The sequence below is a fragment of the Aulonocara stuartgranti genome, assembly GCF_965226115.1.
Source record: "Aulonocara stuartgranti genome assembly, chromosome: 7".
NCBI classification, from domain to species: Eukaryota; Metazoa; Chordata; class Actinopteri; order Cichliformes; family Cichlidae; genus Aulonocara; species Aulonocara stuartgranti.
Window position 1 is genome coordinate 11,586,398 of NC_138945.1, and position 23,795 is coordinate 11,610,192.

The 23,795-nt window shown below is 39.9% G+C and overlaps 1 protein-coding gene across 1 annotated transcript in view; it reads right to left on the bottom strand.

The window, feature by feature from the left end:
* Positions 1 to 23,795, bottom strand: part of dennd1a (DENN/MADD domain containing 1A) — a 40,402-nt gene that overhangs the window by 12,987 nt on the left and 3,620 nt on the right. Inside the window, exons 2-16 of the mRNA XM_082541109.1 lie at positions 22,911 to 22,975; positions 19,094 to 19,137; positions 18,801 to 18,850; positions 17,757 to 17,876; positions 11,339 to 11,408; positions 10,919 to 10,999; positions 10,588 to 10,641; positions 9,462 to 9,572; positions 6,980 to 7,080; positions 6,548 to 6,593; positions 6,287 to 6,388; positions 6,055 to 6,180; positions 2,080 to 2,181; positions 1,790 to 1,877; positions 1,634 to 1,674 (exon numbers count right to left, since the gene is read on the bottom strand). Coding sequence (XP_082397235.1) covers positions 1,634 to 1,674; positions 1,790 to 1,877; positions 2,080 to 2,181; positions 6,055 to 6,180; positions 6,287 to 6,388; positions 6,548 to 6,593; positions 6,980 to 7,080; positions 9,462 to 9,572; positions 10,588 to 10,641; positions 10,919 to 10,999; positions 11,339 to 11,408; positions 17,757 to 17,876; positions 18,801 to 18,850; positions 19,094 to 19,137; positions 22,911 to 22,975 — 1,201 coding nt within the window. The remainder of the gene's footprint in view (positions 1 to 1,633; positions 1,675 to 1,789; positions 1,878 to 2,079; positions 2,182 to 6,054; positions 6,181 to 6,286; positions 6,389 to 6,547; positions 6,594 to 6,979; positions 7,081 to 9,461; positions 9,573 to 10,587; positions 10,642 to 10,918; positions 11,000 to 11,338; positions 11,409 to 17,756; positions 17,877 to 18,800; positions 18,851 to 19,093; positions 19,138 to 22,910; positions 22,976 to 23,795) is intronic.

Below are 23,795 nucleotides of genomic sequence, written 5' to 3' on the forward strand. Positions count from 1 at the left end.
CCTTTTGACTTCAAAATATGGTGTGTATTATGGCAAAAACATTCAATTTTGTTCTCATATGAGATGTTTCTTGTGTGACACCTTGGTAATGAGACATCTTTTTTTATAACCCATCAGTTAGGACAAAAACAGCTGATATTATTTTGCACTAAGTGGCAGGTTTTTAACTACTGATGAATTTCAGCTGGTGTCATGATTTTGTTTTCACCTCCCTTTCGTCACCTGCTTGGTTCTTTTTCCCTGCGTTATTTCGTATTATTACACAATTTATGGACATTGTGTAATAATCTATGATTTGATTTCTTTGCATGTGTGGATTGAATGGATAGCTACCAACATCTGGTGAGAATTTTATGCCAACAGCATCTTTAGAAATATATTTATTTAGAAAATTGGTGATGTGTTCAATACTTATTATACCTGTTGTATTTTTATTTTTATATATTAGCACCTACAATTATATAAAGCACTGAAACACATAGAACAAAGTGAGTCGAATAAAGGAGTGAATGCAACATAACATTGTCTATTTGCAGAATCAGACAACACGATGTGTTTATACACATCCGCATTTAATCATTAAGTATTATTAATCTCCACCTCTCTTCCACAGCATGTCTCTGTCCTGTCTTCATCATCTCACCCCCAAGTGGTCTTGGCAGATGGCCACCCCTCCCTGAGCCTGGTTCTGCTGAAGATCTCTTCCTGTTAAAGGGGAGTTTTTCTTTCCCACTGTCACCAAAGTGCTTGCTCGAGGGGGAGGGTTCTAATTGTTGAGTTTCTCTCAGTTTTCTCTGTATTATTGTAGGGTCTTTGCCTTATAATATAAAACACCTTGAGGCCACTGGTGTCGTGAATTGATGCTATATAAATAAAAGTGAACTGACTTGAAAACTTGGTTATCCAATATGACAATGATCCCAAGTACACCACCAAATCTACAACGGCATGACTGTAAAAGGAAAGAATGAAGTTGCTGCACTAGTCAAAGTCCAGGCCTCAACCTGACTAAAGCACTCTGTGTAAATAAAACCTGGAATGTTGCACAAAGAAATGGGCACAAATTCCAAAAGAGAGAGGCTGAAAAATTTATACAGAAAACAATTATTTCAAGTTACTGCTAAAAGTGGCTATGCAAGTTATTGAATCATGGGATATATATAGTGTTTTTCACACGTTTCGACAGAGATTTGTGCTGGTGTGTGAGACCATGACCTAACAGCATAGCAGATAACTGAAACAATATTTCAAAAATTGATACAATTGCCAAAAAAACCTACATGTTCAACCCTCTGGAGCCATTTATTTTTAAAATTAATTCCATTAGATGCTGAATTTTCAAAATTTCCATGATTTCTATCTTAGCAAACAGCTGTTGTCAACAGATGGGTAAAATTTTACTCTTGATTTATATGCTTTTGACTATAAGTAAAATATATAATTTAAAAACTTCCTGAATGCTTCTTTTTCCTTCTAACAAAACAAGATAATTGAGATGACATATGTTTACATGTTTCAATAATATCTACAGCTGCAGAGTGCAGTGCAGGTTGAGGGATTACCCTCTTAACCCCTTTGATTTTATGGATACAACTTGGTTAAGAAACTAATCTTAGTATTCAGATGTGCTTACCTTTACAGTGAACAACCACTGGTGGTAGGTTTTGTCACTGCCTGTGGGGGAGAAACAAAAATACACAGCATCAAGCAGGTGGAATACTGGATACTAGATGAGGAAATTTCATATCCTATTACAGAGCATAAATAGTATTCCAGTGTGAATACTGACCTGCATATTCACTCATGTTGATCTCCTCCTCAAAGATGTCACTAAAACCTTCGCCTGAGTTCAGCAGGTCTAAGCGGCCGTCAATGAACTGCAGGTCAAACCAAAACACATGAGCCAGCAAAAGGAAGCTTGTGTGTGTGCGTGTGGCCTTTTATAGTAAAATGTATTTATTTTTATTTTATCTTTACACTTTCACAGTGAAGACATTGTGCCAGTACAGGTAAAGGTTAGTAGGCTAATGTTTAGTGTTAGGCACAGAGACACAGTGAGGGGTGTAAGCATATAAATACCTGTTTGAATAACTGCAGCTGAATGGCATTCTGAAGGAACTGTCTCATGGCACTCGACCGATGGTTTAGAAAGGTTTCTTCATTAAATGTTATACGTTCTTCCTAAAATGCAGAAAAAAATACCAACTGTCACAGTACTTTATAATAGTGTATAACTCAGGGATGTGAAAAAAAAAAGTTTCACATGATGCCATAATCACATTGTTTTCTTTTTCACATCACTGCAGTTATAAAGTAGTGTCTTACATAAAGGAGCAAAGAAACCAAATTTAGTCCATCCTATGGTGACTGACATCTGACATTCCTTTCGAGCTCAGCCCCTCAGGGTTTAAATGCTTGGAATTAATACTACACGTACTTTGCCTTCACAGTTTTCTGAAAATTAGAGCCCCCTGCTATCCCTTTGTCACCAATAGGCAGGACTAATGTTATCAAAATGAATGTGCTACCCAGGTTTCTCTTTTTATGTCAGGGGAAATAGTATTCCCCTATTTCTGTCCAAACAGTTTTTTAAGTCCTCAGACCAGATGGTTTCTTCTTTTCTGTGGAAGGGCTCTCTCTATTGCAAAAGTTCACCTCTAATGGGGATCTTTCCCTACCAAAATTTTTGATGTATTACTGGTCTTCACATACTTAAACGTAAATTCACTTACTGCCTAAATTCACCAGATCTGATTTGGTGTAAACTTGAAATTCAATTTTCCCACCTTTTTCACCCACCTCTCTTATCTATTATTAAACTTCTTCTAAATCTTCTGTTACTTTAAATCCCATAGTGCTCTCTACACTTAAGATTTGGTCTCAGTTTAGATCTCATTATAAATTCATATCTTCCTCTAGCAGAATACTGTTGTTAAGAAATCGTCATTTCCCCCTGCCACCACCTATGCCGCTTACTTGATCTGGCATAAAAGAGGCATAAAAACCATGCAAGCCCTTCACAAAGAGAATGTCTTTCTTAGCTTTTCAGAGCTGTCCCCAAAATTTAACCTGCCTCCTTCTCACTTGTTTCTCTGCTTTTAAATTAGACACTGTATTTCATCACTGTTTCCAAATTTTCCAAATTCTCCCTGCTGACCCACCATGTGTTGACCTTCTGGTTCTTAGGCCTAATCAGAAATTAACTCTATCTAATATATATCATACACTTATGGCGACTGAATCTGACTCATCAAGTAAAATCCGAACTGCGTGGGAGCGTCAATTAGGTGCTGAAGTGTTTGAATCATGGTGGGATAACATGATTCTCGCCATACTTTCAAGTACACCATGTGCTATGTTATGGCTTGTACAGTTTGAAGTTTTAAACAGTCAATTTTCCAAATTCCCATTTATCTAAAATCTTTCCTTCAGTTCTAGATCAGTGTGACAGATGTCAAACCTCACATTGTAACCTAAGTCATATGTTTTTCTTCTATCCAAGTTTGCACAGATTCTGGAGTGATTTCTTTTCTGTACTTTCAGGACTTTTTGAAATCCAGATCAGAAAAGACCCTCTAATTGCCATATTTGGAGTTACAATGACACCTCTTAACTAGGGGTGCAACGATACACAAAATTCACGGTTCGGTTCGGTTCGATACTTTGGTGTCACGGTTCGATATTTTTTCGATACAAAAAAATGTTCATGCATTTTTAATTTGTCATTTATTAAAATTATAAATATATATTTTAACTCAAAAGTACAGTTTTTAAATTTAACCCTAACCCTTGTGCGTGTTTTTTATTTTGACAGCGAATGCGCACCTGCGGACCACTTATGTGCAGCCCTGGTTATTTAGCTCATCATATCGCAGCCACAGAAATTCTTTTGTCCATGAAACCATAAAGCTGCACTTTCTTTTTGCCTTATAGTCTGATTTGTCATAACTTCTCCGTTTTGTGGTAAGCTTTTCTTTGGCTGTCACTTCTTCACCCTGACCTGTCTTATTTGGCTCAGCAGAACTGAAATGCTTTTACACGCTCACTCACATAAGCTCAGCGATTCTCTGCGCGATCAACCTCTCACATGTTTAAGCTGCGGGAGATTTCACTTGTCATGTTTGCATAGTAAGCTAACGATTAATAAGACGATGTCAGAGGAATTGGTGCACAAATTATCATCACTCACAGATCAGTGCTGTCGCTCTCTATACACAGTTCGCACGATTGCAAAGTGAAAGCAAAAAAACAAGCGCAAATTCAAACGCGACTTCAATATGTCACATATTGACAGTGGCTCACCGATGCCAATGACATAATTACCCAGCTACATTTCTGAAAGAATGCAAAAGCATTGACATATATTTTTCCTACAATAGCCCGACGGGCAGGGAAGAGAAAGGGAAGAGATTTTGGTAGCCCGACTGAAAAAAATCGCTAGCTCCAGGACGTCGGGCTAGCGATATTGCAAGCCCTGTATCTGATTGAGGAATCACTCATCTTTGGAAAAGAGAGTTTATTACAGAGAAATGGCTCTTTCCAAAATAAAAGCTATACTATCCGCTTCTTCTGGGCTATATTCTCAGCAGCATAAGGAGAATCATGTGCTAACAGCTGTCTAAATGACTCGGCTAAAGTTAGTAGCATGCTTGCTTTTTTTTGTCTGCTTCCACTTGTCTTTGCACTAGGATGATGTCGGCGTAAATGTGCAGTCATATTCGTTGTGTTCCCACTAGTGCTTTCAGGTTAATCTCGTTGAAATGACCTTAACGCCACAACACGGCAAATCTCCGTTAACGAGCTACCGCCGATCACTCCGTGCATGGGGCTAGACGGCCAACACGTTAACGAGCTAACTGCGCTAACACACTAGTTCACACCAATGTAATTGAGCATTGCATGGCACATCCAACATACTGTTTTACTTTAGTCCATGACTCGCTTACCTTCAGGGTCATACGTCACATGAAAACCAAAATAATTCCAAACGCCAGATCTGAATGAGGTTCAATTTGCCTGTTGCAAGTAGAGCTTAACTTCTGTCTCGCTAGCTTGCCCTGCGCTCTTCCTTCTGACTATGCTGTCTGTGTTGAGCGCTCAGTGGATCTGCGCTCGACAGTGCAGCCTAGGCGGAGTAGTCGAACACAGATTCACTGAGCGCTCAACACAGACAGCATCGTCAGAAGGAAAATTGATAAAAGAAATTACAAATGTTGTATTGTTCGATACATATGCGTACCGAACCGAAAGCACTGTATCGAACGGTTCAATATCGATACGAATATCGTTGCACCCCTACTCTTAACCTATCCCCCAGCAAACTGAGATCTTGGTTTTCTTTTCCCTTCTTGCTAGATGCTGTGACTAAGTTGAAAAGATTTGATATTTATTATTATTTGATTTAGTCACAGCACCCCTCCCTTTTTTTTTTTTTTGCTTTCTGTTCTTGTGTTCGTATGACGTTTTGCATATTTTAATATGCTTGGAGAAATCTAATCACATATAAGATGTATATAATGTGTACAAGCTTGTATAACATCTTGACAAAAAATAAAAGAAAAATAAAATCTGAAGTTAAAGTTAGGTAAATGATGACCATAGACACTATAAAACAATTATATTTTATATCAAACTTCTATACTGTCTATGATGATGAGGACTTTCGTTCTTCCGCCTCATTTTTTTTTAAATAATTATCATGAGTACCACATGTTCATATTCCTCAGTCCACTGGGTTAAAATGGAGACTGCACTTTATCTACTTGTAGCCACAGTGAATTGTGGTAATAGAGCACAATAGATGATGGCTTCAACAGATCAGCACTTCCTGCCTCACACCCAAAGCAGACATGCTGACTGCAATTTGCAGTGCACCGTCCAGTTTGGTAAGCAACGGCTTTCATTTGATTTAATACGTGCAAGAAATACCTTGAACATTGACCTTACTTGAATGGTCCTGTTACTTAAACTAACAGTTTAGATTGCAGCAGTTTGAGTGCTTCACATATTATATCTTTGCTCCATTCATGGGTGTGATCTAGTTCGTGCACTGACCGACTCAATCTGCAGCGCACTCCTGTAGCTGCTGAACAGAGCTGCCTGACTCTTGAGGAAGGCTCGAGCCACACAGTCTCCTGTTGTTGCTGAAACCTTCTTCAGTCGACTTTTCAAAGCAGAAACCTTAAGGTATAAAATTTAGTTATTAGAAAACACTTTCAACCTGGAATGGTTGCTCAATTTTTATAAAACAGTTTCTCAACAGGATAGCAGTCCTATAGTTCCTTACCACATCATTGGGAAGGCTTTGGAGGTCATCATAGGGGCTTTCAAGCATGTTTGTATCCACATTAAGGACCACCACATCATCCAGAGCCATCCCTCGAACTTTCTACATGCAGTAGAGAGAAGACATGGCATAATACCAAGTGTCAAAATACACAAAGATTTCTGTATAGACGCCAAACGTTCAAACAACTAGTTCATACCAGAGAAAGAATGACTGAAAACAATTAACTTTTTCTACTAAATGCCAGTTGAACACACCTACCTCCATTAGGCTGGAGTGGACTCCAATGAGGTAAGGCATCGGGGCACTGGGGGGGAAAAAAGCCACACATAGCTATAAATGAGCTAATAGCTTGGTTGTGTAATCTTAACACTGGTTTTCAGTCTAGTTGGCAGGCACTTCCACAACCTATTAAGATATTTTTTCTCATTCAACTCCAGAAACAGTGTGCAAGAGATGCTGCAATTATTTTGCTGATTGCAAGATCATTCAAATTTATCAAGACAAAAGGTAAACATTGAGGAAATTAATTAAAAAAAGGAGTCAGACCAAAAACATGAAGGTGTCTTATTGAAATATGAACTATACTTTACATATAAATTATATTCTGCAGATCGCATTTGAGTGTGCCTTGGCACCATGTGTTTTACCATGTAGAGAATCTGGAGTGTAGATGATGCCCAGTACACTCACCAACAGTAGTCTAACAGATGCTGAGGCAAGACAGGGATGTAAACATGTTGCCAGTGCATTGGAAATAACATGGCTGCAGACCCATGGACACAAGCTGTTAACTGTGAACACCCAAAGAGATGTTTTGTTTTTTAGACAATATGCAAACTGCACCAGAAAAACTGATTCCAAAGTGACCATATAGACCAAAGTGCTGGTCTAGATGGGAAGTAACCAACACAAAATTAAACTATGGTCCCATTAACTTCCAGAAAGATAGAATAGGGTCTAGGATGAGTGCGCTGTGAAGACGATACCCTAGGGCAGACCTTCCCAAAGTGTGGGGCCCGCCCCCTAGAGGGGGCGCAGAACCATTGCGGGGGGGGGTATGAAAAGGGGAAAAAAAAACAAAAAAAACAATGCTTGGACACTGCTAGCACGGGGCTCCCACACAAACGCAAAGCGGGAGGTGAAGCAAACCAACTTCCTTCCGACCCAAAGACTAGAAAATATGGTGAAGCATATCTTCTCTTTGGTTTCACCTGCACAAGTGCTGAGGTAGGTCTCCCCTGCAGAATTGGTTTCCCCTGCATCGGGAGCTGGGCTCTCCAAATCACGGACAAACAGTATCCCACATTCTTGATTTTTAGTTCACAAACACTTCTTGCAATGACTAACTACTCCTGACATTTTGGAGAGGTTAGCTCTTTATACAGAAAAGTTACAGCGGGATACAAATAATATCAGGCTGATCCTACCACGATTTGTTCCCCCTGTCTAAATCACGGACAAACAGTATCCCACATTTTTTGATGTTTTTAAACCCATTTTGCACAGAGAGGCATTTTTTGAAAAATGTATTGACAACAATGTTGAATATTATTACACAGGAAAAAACAACTACACGTAAAATAAGCACATCGTGACGCCTCTGCCTTTCTAAATGGAGGGACAGTAACTGTGTGTGTATGTAAGCGTGTAAAACCTGCAGACAGTCAGATTAACAGTATTTTGTCTCTATCTGCCATTCTGCAATTCATCTCATGTAAACAATAACGTGGAGCACAGCTGACATGAAAAAAGGCACAAACCTTTGACGTTGCGTGACCAGCTCTGTATTCCTCGTCCACACGTAAACGCAAAAAAGGAGTTTTAAAAAAATCTCAGTTTTCGGTGATTAAAAACGCCGTTTACGTGTGGACAAAACAGCTGCGTTTTCAAAAATACCCGTGTAGGTGCGGACGCAGCGTAAAAAAGTTAGTAGTTTATTTTCTTACTACCTGTAATTTATTGCAGATTACTTGTATTTGCTTAATTGTTTACTAAATGTTTGAGGTGTAAAATAAACCGCAATGGAGCAAAATATGGGTGTGTGTGGTTGGAGGATGTGTGTGTGTGTGTGTGTGCGTTGGGGGGGGGGGGCTTTGTAAAACAAAGGGGGGCCCAGCAAAAAAAGTTTGGGAACCACTGCCCTAGGGTACAGTATCAATCCGTTTTACATTCAGACAGCAACTGTGAAAATACAGTTCAAGTCTTCAGAACTTCAGACTGAAGCCTTGAAATTTTCAGACCTATAATATAGAGACATATTAAAGACTCAGGCTGTAATCTCCAAGTTAATTGTTTTGGTCAATGTGGTTTCATATGTCCTCAATGGACAATTAGGTTTATTTTTATAAAGATGAATTCACAACCTGTCCACTGTTTACTACACTTTTTATCCAGTGATAAATAGGATACCTCTGAATTGTAAAAACAGTCAAGAAAGATTAAGTTCTTGTTCTGTCTATTTGAGGGTTAAAAAATGCTCAAATACTCACTTAAACCACCACTCTCTACTTTGAGGGACTGTAAAACTACGAGATTAAAATTTGGTATAGGGTCTTTAAATATGTTCAATTTATTGTACAAAGAATTTAAAACAAACAAACAGTTAATTCAGAACTGGGTTGGGTGGAAACATTTTCGGAGGTGGAGCAAAGGAGAATAGTGATTTTGTTTTCCTTGATAGCTACCTATATCTTTCATTCAGGTAGTTGGAACAACAGGGATGTGGTTGAAAATTAAAAATAGGAAAACAAATGGAAAAATGTCAAAATCTATATTACAGCTACATTAAAGGTGGCTGGATGTCAAAGGGAAACAAAAAAGCAAAACTGAAAGTGAAATAAACAAAATAAAACCAAAGAGATCTTCATTGGCTTTTGCATTTGATCATATAGCACATTATTTTCCATCGTTCAGTAACAACACTTGCCTGTTTACTACCAGTGTTCTAAATATGGGGTGAAATGATATCTGTGGCCACTTTAAGGGAATTGTTTCAAAATGACAGTTTAAAGAAAATCTCTTCATGGTCATTAACAAATTGACAAATTACTGAAATATTCAAGGCCCAACAAATTTCAAATTTCCCACGTGTGGGACTAATAAAGGTTATCTTATCTTATCAAACTGGCAGAGCATTAACAGAGAGAAGAAAGAGGAAGTGGACTCTACTTACAGTGCTAAGTTTGCTACAGCAGATGAGGATTCGACGTTCATAAAGCATACTAGCGTACAGATGAAGCATGTTATTGACATCTACTGCTACAAAGTACTCTGTTAGGTTTCTCTGCAAGGATCAAACAAAATAAGAGAAAAAACAAGAGTTAGTTGTGACAGTAAAGACCAGTGAGAATCACAATGTCAACCTGTGAAACTCCATATTGTGCATTTCATTTGATAAATGCAGTGCAATATGGCAGTCATGTTAACTGCACAATGTACATATGTTTTGGCACATTATTTATGCACTCCCTATAGCACTCCCAATCGAAGTTACAGTAGCTGATCTGGACTAGAAACAATCTAATCCAATGATTTTTTTTTGTCATTTTCATAACAAGCGGGACATAGTTGATGACTTTTTAAATTGGCTTGAAGACAGAAGGTACTGCTTCGATGTGACCAAAAACTTGTCTTTCCCAGAAACACAACACTCAGGACCTATGGGAGAAATTGGTAACAGTAATAATGTGTAACAGTTAACTGCCAAGTAATAACTTAATCTAGTGCAAAGTCAGCAACCTTTTAAAAAAACCCAAAAAAAACAAAAAACATTTTGAGTCTATACATTTAGTTTTATGTCCCAGTGATCAATGAAATTCAAATTCTTTCATGTTGGGTAGTTATTTTGACATAAGCTGTCAAGAGGTGAGACTTTGGGTTTACAGGATCAAATATCTGAAGCTATTTTTATTCATTATAATTTTTGATCCTGACAGCCTAGAGCACTTCTATATTTCTGCTCTTACAGAAGAGTACGTCAACTATTTATTTGCAGTAACCCTGTTAATGTACAGCAGATATTACTGTGTCTATGGGTGGAACTTTACCATTCAGTAGGTCTATCTACACACATAGCATGGGATGACCTCAAAAGTCAAAAGATGTTTATGTCCATAAGAAAAAAATACATAAGCACATATTCATGTGCACTCAAAAACCCGTCTAAAGTCTCTAATTTCAAAGTCATAGTTGAGATACGAGTCAGCTGTCAAAACGGTGGGCTTCTGTTTGACAAAATGTAAAGCAGCTTTGAGATTTGACTTTAATGTTTTCAGCATAAAGGAAAAGTAAACACTCACATTCTCAGGTATGCTGGGAAGTTCCTTTGTGTCAGGCACAATGAAATAGGAATGCTAGAGAGAGACAGACAACAAGTGTCTGAGTGCTTCACAGTGTGAATAAAGAATGTAGAAAATCTAAGCAGCATTCCCTGCATGATGATTCATAATAACACCTAGTGTAGTAATCCAGGAGAGCGTCACACTTTAAAGCTAAAAATTAAACTTGTTTCAGGATTTTGTATGGGTGATTCCATTATTCCATTACTTCCTCTGTATGAAGGAAAGGTAATATGTGTTTTCCAGTGTAATTACGAGTTTAGTTGGATGTGATGTGTTGAGTCAGACTCACCACACCAAGGTGAATGGGGACACAAGGTTCAGGGATGGGCAGCGTATACAGTAGCAACAGGAGCTCTTGCCACTGGCTTTCCTAAAAAAATAAATAAATGAAAATAATTAATAAAAAAATTAATCAGAACACGCTAAATGCATGGATAGCATGTCCTCATGCGAATAAATACAAATAGCACAGCCTGAACCGATAACCTGTTATGGTGTAGCTAGAGTCTCAGAAAAAGTCCCAAAACTGCAGCTACATTTGAAAGCCCCAGCAAGCCAGGGCCAATAAACAATGACCGTATCTGATGCTAAAAGTAAAATGGACAGAAGATCTGACATGCATGTATTGGCTAATGAAGAGACTGGCCAATGAATTCCTAACTGAGGTGAAGAAATCCAATTTCAAGATGAATCGTGTGTCATTTCTCACCTGTCCTTTGACAGTGTAATCTGCAAGGATATTAAGCAGCTTGTAGAAAACTTCGAACCAGGGAAGGTAGCTACAAAGTCACAAAACCAGTTTTTAATTAGCACAATTCAAGCAAGATGGAAATCATCTATTTTTAAAAAAGGTAGAGTGGAGTTCATTCAGCAATGGCAGAAATAAAGTGAAACACAGGAAACCACAAAAATGTAGACTGACCAAAAATAAAACAAAAAAACAATAGTAATGACTAAGTGCCAAAGAAGGTATATTGGGTAAAATATTCCAAACAATGTGGTAATTCATGTACTCAACAAAAAAAAAGAAGTATAAGGTGCCTTTGAAAAAAAATTAACAATGGTGATAATGTTACAACAAAAGCGTTTTATTCAAAGGTTTTCATAGTTATATAGAGCCTGCAATGGTTTTAAAGCATTGAGACCATGTAATCAAACAATAATGAATATGAGAAGAGACCGAGTAATATATGCTACCAGTCAAACATTTCGACACACTTTTTCATTTAATGGTTTTTCTTTATTTTCAGGACTCTTTACATTGTAGATTCTCACTGAAGGCATCAACACTATGAATTAAACACATGGAATTATGTAATAAACAAAGTGTGAAATAACTCAAAACATATATTTTAGACTCTTCAAAATAGCCACCCTTTGCTTGCTGGGCCTTTTCCCTTCACTCTGCAGTCCATCCTAAACCATCTTGATTGGGTTTAGTCATCTGGCACAGCACTCCATCACTCTTCTTCTTGGTCATATAGCCCTTATACAGTCTGGAGGTGTGTTTGGGGTCATTGCCCTGTTGAAAAGTAAATGGTGGTCCAACTAAATGCAAAACCGGATGGGATGGCATGTTGCTGCAGGATCCTGTGGTAGCCATGCTTGTTCAGTGTGCCTTCAGTTTTGTACATAAAAATTAAATCCCCAACAGTGTCACCAGCAGGGCATGCCCCACACCATCACACCTCCTCCTCCATGCTTCATGGTGGGAACCATGCATATAGAGACTATTTGCTCACCTTTTCTATCTTACACAAAGTGTGGAACCAAAGATCTCAAATTTGGCCCAAACAAATCTCTTCTACTTGTTGCTTTTCTTAGTAGTGGTTTCTTAGCAGCTATTTGACCATAAAGGCCTGATTCCCCAGTCTCCTCTGAACAGTTGATGTAGAGATGTGTCTGCTACTGGAACTCTGTGTGGCATTTATATGGGCTCTAATCTGAGATGCTTTTAACTTGCAATTTCTGAGGCTGGTGACTCCACTGAATTTATCATCAGCAGAAGAGGTGACTCTTGGTCTTCCTTTCCTGGGGGAGTGTTCATGTGAGCCAGTTTGTTTTTTTTTTCAAATCACTCGATGGTTTTCGTGACTGCACTTGGGGGCATATTCAAAGTTTTAGCAATTTTCCGTATTGAATGACCTTCAGTTCTTAAAGTAGTGATGGAGTGTCATTTCTCTTTACTTAGCTGTTTGGTTCTTGCTATAATATGATTTCCAACAGTTGTCAAATAGGGCTGTCAGCTGTTAGCAACCTGACTTCTGCACAACACAACTAATGGTCGCAACCCTATTAAGAAAGCTAGTAATTCCACAAATAAACTCTGACAAGACACACCTGTCATTATGAAGCTCACTGAGAGAAGGCCAACGGTTTGCAGCGCCATCAACAAAACAAAGGGTGGCTACTTTGAGCAATCTAAAAGAAAATACATATTTAGTTATTTATCAATTTTTTCTTTGCTGTATAATTTCATACAACTTGCTTCATATATTTGATGTCTTCAGTATGTATCTACAATGTAGAAAGTAGTAAAAAAAAAAAAAAAGAAAAACCATTAAATGAGAAGGTGTGTCCAAACTTTTGACTGGTGGTGTACATACATGTTAGCTGTATTAGCTAAATTTAATTAATTTAAATTTTATTTTTATAGCAACAAATCACAACAACAGTTCCTCAATATGCTTTATATTCTAAGCTAAAGACCTTACAATAATACAGAGAAAACCTCAACAATCAGATCATCCCCTATGAGCAAGCACTTAGAGACAATGGAAAGTTAAAATTGTTTTAATACACGTGCTCCACCTGGAGACTCTGTTGTCCTGCTGGGAGACTTCAATGCTCACGTGGGTAACGACAGCGAGACCTGGAGGGGCGTGATTGGGAGGAACGGCCTCCCTGATCTGAACCCGAGCGGTGCTCTGTTATTGGACTTCTGTGCTAATCACAGTTTGGCCATAACGAACACCCTGTTCGAACATAAGAGTGTCCATAAGTGCACGTGGCACCAGGACGCTCTAGGCCGTAGGTCGATGATCGATTTTGTAATCGTATCAGCAGACCTGCGACCATATGTTCTGGACACTCGGGTAAAGAGAGGGGCTGAGCTGTCAACTGATCACCACCTGGTGGTGAGTTGGATCAGGTGGCGGGGGAGGACGCTGGACAGACCTGGTGCACCTAAACGCGTAGTGAGGGTGTGCTGGGAACGTCTAGCAGAGGCCCCAGTCCACGAGATCTTCAACGCACACCTCCGGCAGAGCTTCAACAGCATTCCGAGGGAGACTGGGGACATTGAGTCCGAATGGACCATGTTCAGCGTCTCCATTGCCGAAGCTGCTGCATTGAGCTGCGGCCGCAAGGTGGTTGGTGCCTGCCGTGGTGGTAATCCCAGAACCAAATGGTGGACACCAGAGGTGAAGGGAGCCACCAGGCTGAAGAAGGAGTCCTATCGGGCTTGGTTAGCCTGTGGGACTCCGGAGGCAGCCGACAGGTATCGACAGGCCAAGCGGAATGCGGCTCGGGCAGTGGCTGAAGCAAAAAGTCGGGTGTGGGAGGAGTTCGGAGAGGCCATGGAAAAAGACTTTCGGACTGCCTCGAAGAGATTCTGGCAAACCGTCAGACGTCTCAGGAGGGGAAAGCGGTGCTCTACCTGCACTGTGTATAGTGCTGGCGGAGCGCTGCTGACGTCGACTGAGAAAATTGTCAGGCGGTGGAAGGAATACTTCGAGGACCTCCTTAATCCCACTGACACGTCTTCCGAGGAGGAAGCAGAGTCTGGGGATGAGGGGAATGACCCGCCAATTTCCGGGGGCGAGGTCACTGAGGCAGTTAAACAACTCCTTGGTGGCAGAACCCCTGGTGTTGATGAGGTCCGCCCCGAGTTCCTGAAGGCTCTGGACGTTGTAGGGCTGTCCTGGTTGACACGCCTCTGCAATGTTGCGTGGAGATCAGGGGCAGTACCTGTGGACTGGCAGACCGGGGTGGTGGTCCCCATCTTTAAGAAAGGGGACCGGAGGGTGTGTTCCAACTACAGGGGGATCACACTCCTCAGCCTCCCTGGGAAAGTCTATGCCAGGGTGCTGGAAAGGAGAGTTCGTCCGTTAGTCGAACCTCTGATACAGGAGGAACAATGTGGTTTTCGTCCTGGTCGCGGAACACTGGACCAGCTCTTTATCCTCTCCAGGATACTTGAGGGTGCATGGGAGTTTGCCCAACCAGTCTACATGTGTTTTGTGGACTTGGAGAAGGCATTCGACCGTGTCCCTCGGGGTGTCCTGTGGGAGGTGTTGCGGGAATATGGGGTGTCTGGCCCATTGCTACGGGCCATTCGATCCCTATACAACCGTTGCAAGAGCTCGGTTCGCATCGCCGGCAATAAGTCGGACTCGTTCCCGGTGGGTGATGGGCTCCGCCAGGGCTGCCCTTTGTCTCCGGTTCTGTTCATAATTTTTATGGACAGGATTTCTAGGCGCAGCCAAGTGGCGGAGGGCTTTCGCTTTGGTGGCCTCAGAATCTCATCTCTGATTTTTGCAGATGATGTGGTTCTGTTGGCTTCATCGGGTGAGGGCCTCCAGCTCGCACTGGAACGGTTCGCAGCCGAGTGTGAAGCAGCGGGAATGAGGATCAGCACCTCCAAATCTGAGGCCATGGTTCTCAGCCGGAAAAGGGTGGAGTGCCCACTCCGGGTCGGGGATGAGTTCCTGCCCCAAGTGGAGGAGTTCAAGTATCTCGGGGTCTTGTTCGCGAGTGATGGGAGAAGGGAGCCGGAGATCGACAGACGGATTGGGGCTGCAGCTGCAGTAATGCGGACGCTGCACCGGTCCGTCGTGGTGAAGAGGGAGCTGAGTGTAAAAGCGAAGCTCTCAATCTACCGGTCGATCTACGTCCCTACCCTCACCTATGGCCACGAGCTGTGGGTAGTGACTGAAAGAACGAGATCGCGGATACAAGCGGCAGAAATGAGCTTCCTCCGAAGGGTGGCTGGCCTCTCCCTTAGAGATAGGGTGAGAAGTTCGGCCATCCGGGAGGGGCTCAGAGTAGAGCAGCTGCTGCTCCACATTGAAAGGAGCCAGCTGAGGTGGTTCGGGCATCTGACAAGGATGCCCCCTGGGCGCCTCCTGGGTGAGGTGTTCCAGGCATGTCCCACCGGGAGGAGGCCCCGGGGCAGACCCAGGACACGCTGGAGAGATTATATCTCTCGGCTGGCCTGGGAACGCCTTGGTATTCCCCCGGATAAGCTGGAGGAGGTGGCTGGGGAGAGGGAGGTCTGGGCCTCTTTGCTTAGGCTGCTGCCCCCGTGACCCGGCCCCGGACAAAGCGGATGAAGATGGATGGATGGATGGATGGATGGATACACGTGAAGACAACACGGATTCAACCATGTGGTAACATTCAAGAGAACATTTGTATCTTTGGCATCAGCTTCAATTTCATTATTACAGTTTCATCATCATACATTTGAATATTAGTTCCAGTAAAATGGTCAAATGGACAGTTCTCTGTAGATCAGGGGTTCATTAACCTCGTACTCAGGCTCAGCAGTTCAAGCTTTCTCTCACACTCAAAAAAAGCTCTTGTTCAGGAGACAGAGCTCAACCACTACTCCCAGCCAACTAATGTGACATTAATTGCCTGGTAGTGGCGATTGGGCCCATGCTAGGTAGGCTCAGATGGACATATCACAACGGATTTAGCATGTACTTACTGTAAGTACATGCTTATGTTTCTTTTCAGTGATTGTTATAACTAGCTAGTATTTGAGTAAAGTGTTATCTGTAACTGGCAACAGCTGTGATTGCCCAGCTTATCATAGACATAGCAAAGTCTTTGATCAAGTTGCAGAAATTAGGTAGCTAAAGCATTAGCTAAAAACAAAACAAAAAAAAACCCACCAACAACAACAACAACACACATTTATAGCAATCACTGCAGGATTTGATATCTGAAACTGAAGGATCTGAAGGATAGGATAATCTGAATTAGTTTTGAACCTACATACCTCTGGCTCATTATACAGCTGGAAAAAAAAGAAGAAGCTGAAAACAAGGTTAATGGCAATATAAAAAACTACTGCAATTCCCTGTACACAGGTTTAGGCACTTCCACACCCTTTAATTTGCAAATGGTTCAAAATACAGCTGCTTTAATTTAACTGATTCAAAGGAAAGACAGTACATTACTCCTGTTTTAGCTCAGCTGCACTGGCTACCTATGAAGGTTTAAATACATGAAAAAAGTTTAGTACTTGTTTTTTAACGTCTTCATAGATTAGTGCCACAATATATTACAGAACTTTTAATTCTGTCTTTTGCCTCCAGGTCACTGAGATCAACATCCTGTTAGTTTTCTGTCAGTGCCTCACCCAAAAACTAAAGGCAACTTAGGGCTTTGCAGTTACAGCTGCTAGACTCTGGAATAGTCGGACACCTCATACTGGAAAAAACGAACACTTTTAAATCAGCTATACGTACCCATTTTCAGCTGCTTTTAGTCAAGTCTGAGGTCCATTTGACTTGACGTTTCACTCCTGTACTGGCTGCTCTTCCTTGGCTCGCTGTTAAATCTAAACAATATTTTTTTTAGATTTAACAGACAATCCCAACTGGTTGCCCTAAATGGCCCTCTCCGTTTCTGTCAGGGATTTCTTCCTGTTAAAAGGGATTCTTCCTTCTTACTGTCACCAAGTGCTTGCTCATGAGGTGTCATCTGATTTTTTTCATTATGATTATAGGGTCTTTACCTTAGAATATAAAGGTCCCTGATGTGACGGCTGTTGGTTTTTCACTATATAAATTAAACTGATTTGAATTGAATTGAACTTACTAGGATGACTAATTTTTAAAGACTGCAAATAAAGTATAATCACAGAAAATTCAAAAGCTAAAGAAGATGCACGGGCGAGATTCTCAGTCTGATGTCAATTTTTTTTATCACTAGTGGAGATAACAAAATATGTACAGTATCTTACTGCCAAATTTAACATCTCATCAAAAGTCAGGCTTATTTGTTTTTCTAGACCTTCTTTTATTTGGCAATAAAACAGTTTTATATCAGCTTTTCACAAAAAAATCCACAATACAATGAACGCACACCCCACACTCACCTATACACATACTTACCTAAGAATACAGTAGCAAGTGTGTGCACCTGACGAGAGGCGGCAAAAGCCAAACCTCTGTTTGCTCTCAATGTCAGTCAACACAAACGTAAAGTTCTGGCCAACTTGGTTGACAGAAAGACTGTTGGTTGAGAGAGGAGGAGAAGACAAGACTAAGTCCTTTCCATAAGATACAGATACACAAATAAACAGAATATATAGACAAACAGACTTCATATAGAATAAAACGGACATCTGTTAATGGTGCCAAATAAAACTTAATAAAAGCAGAACAATCAATTAATGAATGCTGTTTTATTTGAGCTTAGTTTAGTGGACAGTCTTTAGGCCAGCTCCTGAACTCCCATCAGGTCTGAATAGTTTTAAAAAGATATTGGCGGCAACTGGTGGTATTCCTCAGCCTCCTAGAGATACACCTATGGAATAAAATTTCGAAATCCTACTTCGCCTTGTTCTCAAGTTATCGCATTCACAAGATTTTCAGAAACCTTGACCACTAAGGTTGACATCAAGGTCACTGAGAAACGCATCTAAGATTCTTAGTAGATGAACATATGGTATCAATTTCAAAATCCTAGGTGACTTTCATCTTGATGTTTCGAGTGAGACATTTTGAGACTTTTATGTCCAAGTCAAGATATGACATCCATGTTTTACTGAAAAAGGCAATCAAGCATTGTCACCTATTTAAATCAAACAGGCAAAAATGGACTGTTTTAGCATTTATACTACAGCACCTAACAAAAGCATTGTATTATTTTAATTTCCCCAAACCAACATCTCAAAATGACCCATCTTTAGCTTATAACAACAACATCTAACATTACTTTTTTTCCCCTCTTGTTCTTAGTGTGGCTAAATACTGTATATAATTTTGCTAATAGCCCAAACGAGCCAAAATACTATAGCATTTAATAGTGTCATTAACATAAATAATAGTGTACCAGCACCAAAAACTTCATTGAATACCCACAGCAATGATTTTAATTCAATTCGCTTAGATTTAATCAACCCTATGTAGGTGCAGATGTGTATGTGTGTATACCTGTCCATGCTGAAAGGGAAGCAGAACTTGGACACAGTTTTAAGAGTTTCCTGTGGTACAAAGAAAGGGATTATAAAGTACATTAATCCATGAACAAATTTAGAGGGGCTCAAATGGAACATGTAATGTGAAGCTATCCATAGAGAACAGTGTGCATAGAGGCATTTACATTATTGACACTACATAATAATTAAAAATTACATAAAAATAATGCTTGTCAAAGAGAAAAAGTGAAAGCATGGTATGTACAACTGTAGAAAAGTACAATACATAAAAAAAAGAAAATGTAAGACCTGATCTCTGTAGTCGTCGGGAAACTGCCGACGAACCTCTGGCCCTGTTAGAAGCATACAGACAGAAAATGACTTCACTGAAATCACCAGCTTCCTTTCAACAAGACAACCCTAAAGACTATGACCCAATCCATGAGGCTTAGGGGTTTCCCCACTTTCAGTATATGTATGAGGAGTCGCTGGCAGACACATTCAGTCTTGTACGCACATGATCTCTTAGTTAATTTCTGCACCCTTAACTCACAGTGCTGTGACATTAAACCTTAAGAGGAAAAAAAAAACTATGAAAAATCTTCTTTCATCATCTTTTTTTATGTTTAGACAAAATATGCAAATTAATTATCTGAGAGTTATCACTCACCCCTTTTGTAAAAGAGAAACCTGACTGACTTTGAATTTAAACAGTTATTCTCATAAGAAAAGAAAAAAAAGCAGAAAAAGTACAAATAAAAAATTGAACAAATCCAAGTGACCCAAAAATTTGCAGTTCACATGCATGAACTTGAGTGACATCCCATTCTTAATGGGTTTACTATGATAACAGCTTCAGCTCTTTTGGCAAAGCTTTACACGATTTTTAGGTTAGGTGTTTATAGGAATTTTTGACCAATCTTCCAGAAGGGCATTTGTGAGGTCAAACACTGATGTTGGACAAGAAGGCCTGGCTCACAGTCTGCCCTCTAATTCATCCCAAAGGTGTTCTGTCGAGTTGAGGTCAGGACTCTGTGAAGACCAGTCAAGGTGTTCCATACCAAATTCCCCCCATCCATGTCTTACGGACCTTGCTTTGTGCATTGGTGCACAGTCATGTTGGAAAAGGAATTTTTTATTTTGTTGCTACACCAAAATCATGTCTGCACTCATCAGCAGATTTGATCATCACTGTATGTTCTGCCCAGGAGGTGAGCTTGAGCTTTACTGCAACATGTTGAGTGCTGCACTGTTCCCTCATATGACAAGGGAGAAACAATGTAAGCAAGGGTATAAATCCCCCTTACAAATGACACTTCTAATATAAGCATTCTGCTTAAAACAGTAAATAAAAAACAAATGGATATTGCATCTTGAAGACTGCAGTTTCATCATTTCCTCTGCAAACAGGATAAAATTCTTAGAAATACAGCCAACAACCTCTCCTCGGTATCCAGGAAATTAGTCACTTGCTGCAGATAAAAAAACTTTAGAGACAGAGTTGAGATATATCACCATAACTCAGCTGGTGCCATCATCTTAACCTCTTGAAATGTTCCTACTGACATAACTTTTTTCTTGCTAGCCAAAAATTATGAAATAATCACAAAATAAAATTAAAGTTTACAATAGGGCTGAGCCATATCATACCGTTCACAGTAATACTGGTATAATGTTGGGCAATGATAAGAAAATGAAATATCGTGATAGAATATGGGTAAAACGTGCATGCACAGTGTCTTTGTTTTCATACACACATGGCGGAAAAAGCATGGCAGCGACGGAGAATGAGAAGGGCGAAAGCGGATCGTTGAATGAAACAGATGAAACAGAATTGATTTGTAAAATTGCTGCAACTTCAGTGTGGAACTGGTTTAGCTTTCGTCCGTCAGATACACAACAAAGCACTATTTTTGGTAGAGCATGCTAGCAGGCCGTCTTTATTACCGTGTTTTTTGGAAAATACGGCACACTTAAAATTAATCCTTTGATTTTTCTGAAAATCGACAGTGCCCCTTATAATCCTGTGCGCCTTATGTATGAATTCTGGTTGTGTTTACTGACCTCTAAATTATTTTATGTGGTACACATCTGTCAAAATCTGTCAAATGTTTCAGTACGACTTTGCTAAGCTACGAACCCGCACCGCTTGATGAATTGTCGGAGCATTACGGCTATCGTAGGCAGGAGCCTCGCGGAGTGATACGTACTGTGCTTCAACATAATATTATCGTATTGTGTGTATAACCTCTTTTTAAGTTTTGTGGATATTATACATGGTTATGCTGAGGATATGTCGGCCAATTTCCACTGGAAAGGCCTTTTGGTTAAACTGTCAGCAAGGAATTTGCATTTGCACTGTTAAATTTTTATATTACTTTAATGCACATAAAAAACAGCTGCTTGTTTAAGTGAAAATACATTGCTGGGGTTTTCTTTGCACTATAAAGTTGTGGAGTTGTAAAGTATTTTGTCTAGTGTCAATTATATTGTCAGTTATATCGTTATCGCAAATTTTCAAATGTATATCGCTATAAATATTTTTGGTCATATCACCCTGCTCTAGTTTACAAAACAGTACACTGGCACAGGACCCTTTATGTACTAATCTGTGACTTGTTGTCAAGATTTCATAATTACTATAACCAACACCCCAAGGTTTGGGCCATTCCACTCTATGTGTGGGCACACTTCATCAACAGATAGGACAGAAGAAAAAAAGAGCAATTTCACATTTCCACATTACCAGAAATCTATTAAAAGTAGTGTAAGGGAAGTGGTAGTGACAGAGATATTGACATGATAAAGCAGTGTAGTTTGTTGTCTGCTGCAAAACGTGTAAAAAGTGTACCAGAGAACTATCCACAGTAATATGCAACAAATGGTGTGGCCCTTCTCTCAACGTTTTGGAATAAGTATGAGATTGCACAAAGAGACAGGAGGCCTAAATAGCTAGCTTTATTCCACCTTCTCTTTTGGGAAAGGGTAGGCTCGACTTTATTTTTCCTGCGGAGGCTGAACATCCTCTGAAAGCTGCTACAGATGTTGTATCAGTCGGTGGTTGCTAATGCAATTCCCTATGCTGTGGTCTGCTGGGAGAGCTCTACCAAGAAGAAGAACAATCACTGGCTGAATAAAATAATCAAGAAGGCAGGCTTGTTTGTTCGACCCTGTGGTGGCAGTGTTAGAACAGAGAATGCTGTGTAGTTTAAAGTCAGTTGTGTACAGAGAAACTGAGGAGGTCTTTGGTTCCCCAGGGGATCAGACTGCATAAAACATTGGAGGGGAAAGTGCATTAGGTTGGGTAAAAAAAAAAAAAAAAAAAGTCCCAAGAAAAATATTCGATTCCAACTGAGTTTTTTTTTCTAGTGTTAGAGAATGGAAGGTAGATAACCAGCAGTGAAAATTGTATTATGAGCAGATGTGGATACTAAGGATGTGTGCAAAGAGTCAACTAGACTACTAACTGTTAATAATGTGACTAGGCAGTACCAGATGTAATACTCATTTAATCTAATTGTTCACATTTTAATTGACGCCCAAACTCGGCAAACTGTTATGTTCTAAGTGTTATACAGCTGTCTTCCACCAGATATACCATAATTCAGTGAATAAAACAAACAACAAAACAATATCAATACAAACAATATCATCCACCAGGACGACTCAAGAAGAATGTGATTACTGGTTTCAAATGCCTTTATTTGGACAACTTTTGGAATTGTCCACTAAATGGTTCTCAAATGTAACAAGATATCTGAGTGTTTCTTAGTCTTAGACTAGTCATCTAGTCAAACTTTATTTCCTTGCTAAGTCAGCTAAGAAATTAGTTGGTTAGAACATTTCTAGTGGATACTATGATGACAAGAACTATAAAGATATGATAAAGATGATAAATCGATTTATTTTCCACGTTAATTAAGTACGTCTGGTTTGGTCAGGGTATTTTTATAACTATAACCAGAGAACATTTTGTGATTAATGCCTTGAAAAATTCTGGTAATTCTAACCTTGAAGGGGTTCTATGTATTGAAACATATTGGATTTTACATTCATTATTACTTGTTTATGTACACCTAGTTCCATGATCAATATGTAAAAGAAAATGTAATTTTTAAGGACTTACCAGAACTGTGGATGCCTGGGTTGGCCACCTCCATATACACCTCAAAGGTAGACTCAGGGTTCTCCCTGCAACAAATAATAAAAAAAAATAGCTTTATGGGCGCCAGTTTAGTTCAGTTAGATGAGCAGGCGACCATATGCAGCATGGCTGAGAGCGGCTGGCCCCAGGTTTGAGTCTGACCCACGGCCCTTTGCCACATGTCTCCCCTCTCTCTTTCCCGTCAGTTCTCACTGCATCCATCTAATAAACCCAAAAACAAAGGCCAAAAAATATATTTGTAAAAAAGCTTTGTTTACTTATGTTGCATACAAAAATGAAAGAAAATATAACACAAGAAACATATAACCAAGAATTAGACATCCATCAAAAAGATGAAGGAAGAAAACTGGTAAAGGACACTGCAAAGTGGCCTACACGAAAATTGAAAGAGCAGCAGGAATTTCTGGTAAGTACTGTAGTATTAATGTTTCTCATGGTGTCTGTGCACATATGTCGAGATCTGTCCACCATATTGGGTGTGATACCACAGGGAGAAATATTCCCAGACTGACTGGCAGTGGTTCCTGGAGGTTACTGGCTTTGGGAGAAAATGGTTGCAAAGAAGGTGCTCCACCAAAGACAGCCTAATGATTGCTTTGGTTAAGTGACTGCTGAGCTACAGCCAGGAGGTAGAGCAGGTCTCGCAGCATATAGGGAGTGCAGAATTATTAGGCAAGTTGTATTTTTGAGGAATAATTTTATTATTGAACAACAACCATGTTCTCAATGAACCCAAAAAACTCATTAATATCAAAGCTGAATGTTTTTGGAAGTAGTTTTTAGTTTGTTTTTAGTTTTAGCTATTTTAGGGGGATATCTGTGTGTGCAGGTGACTATTACTGTGCA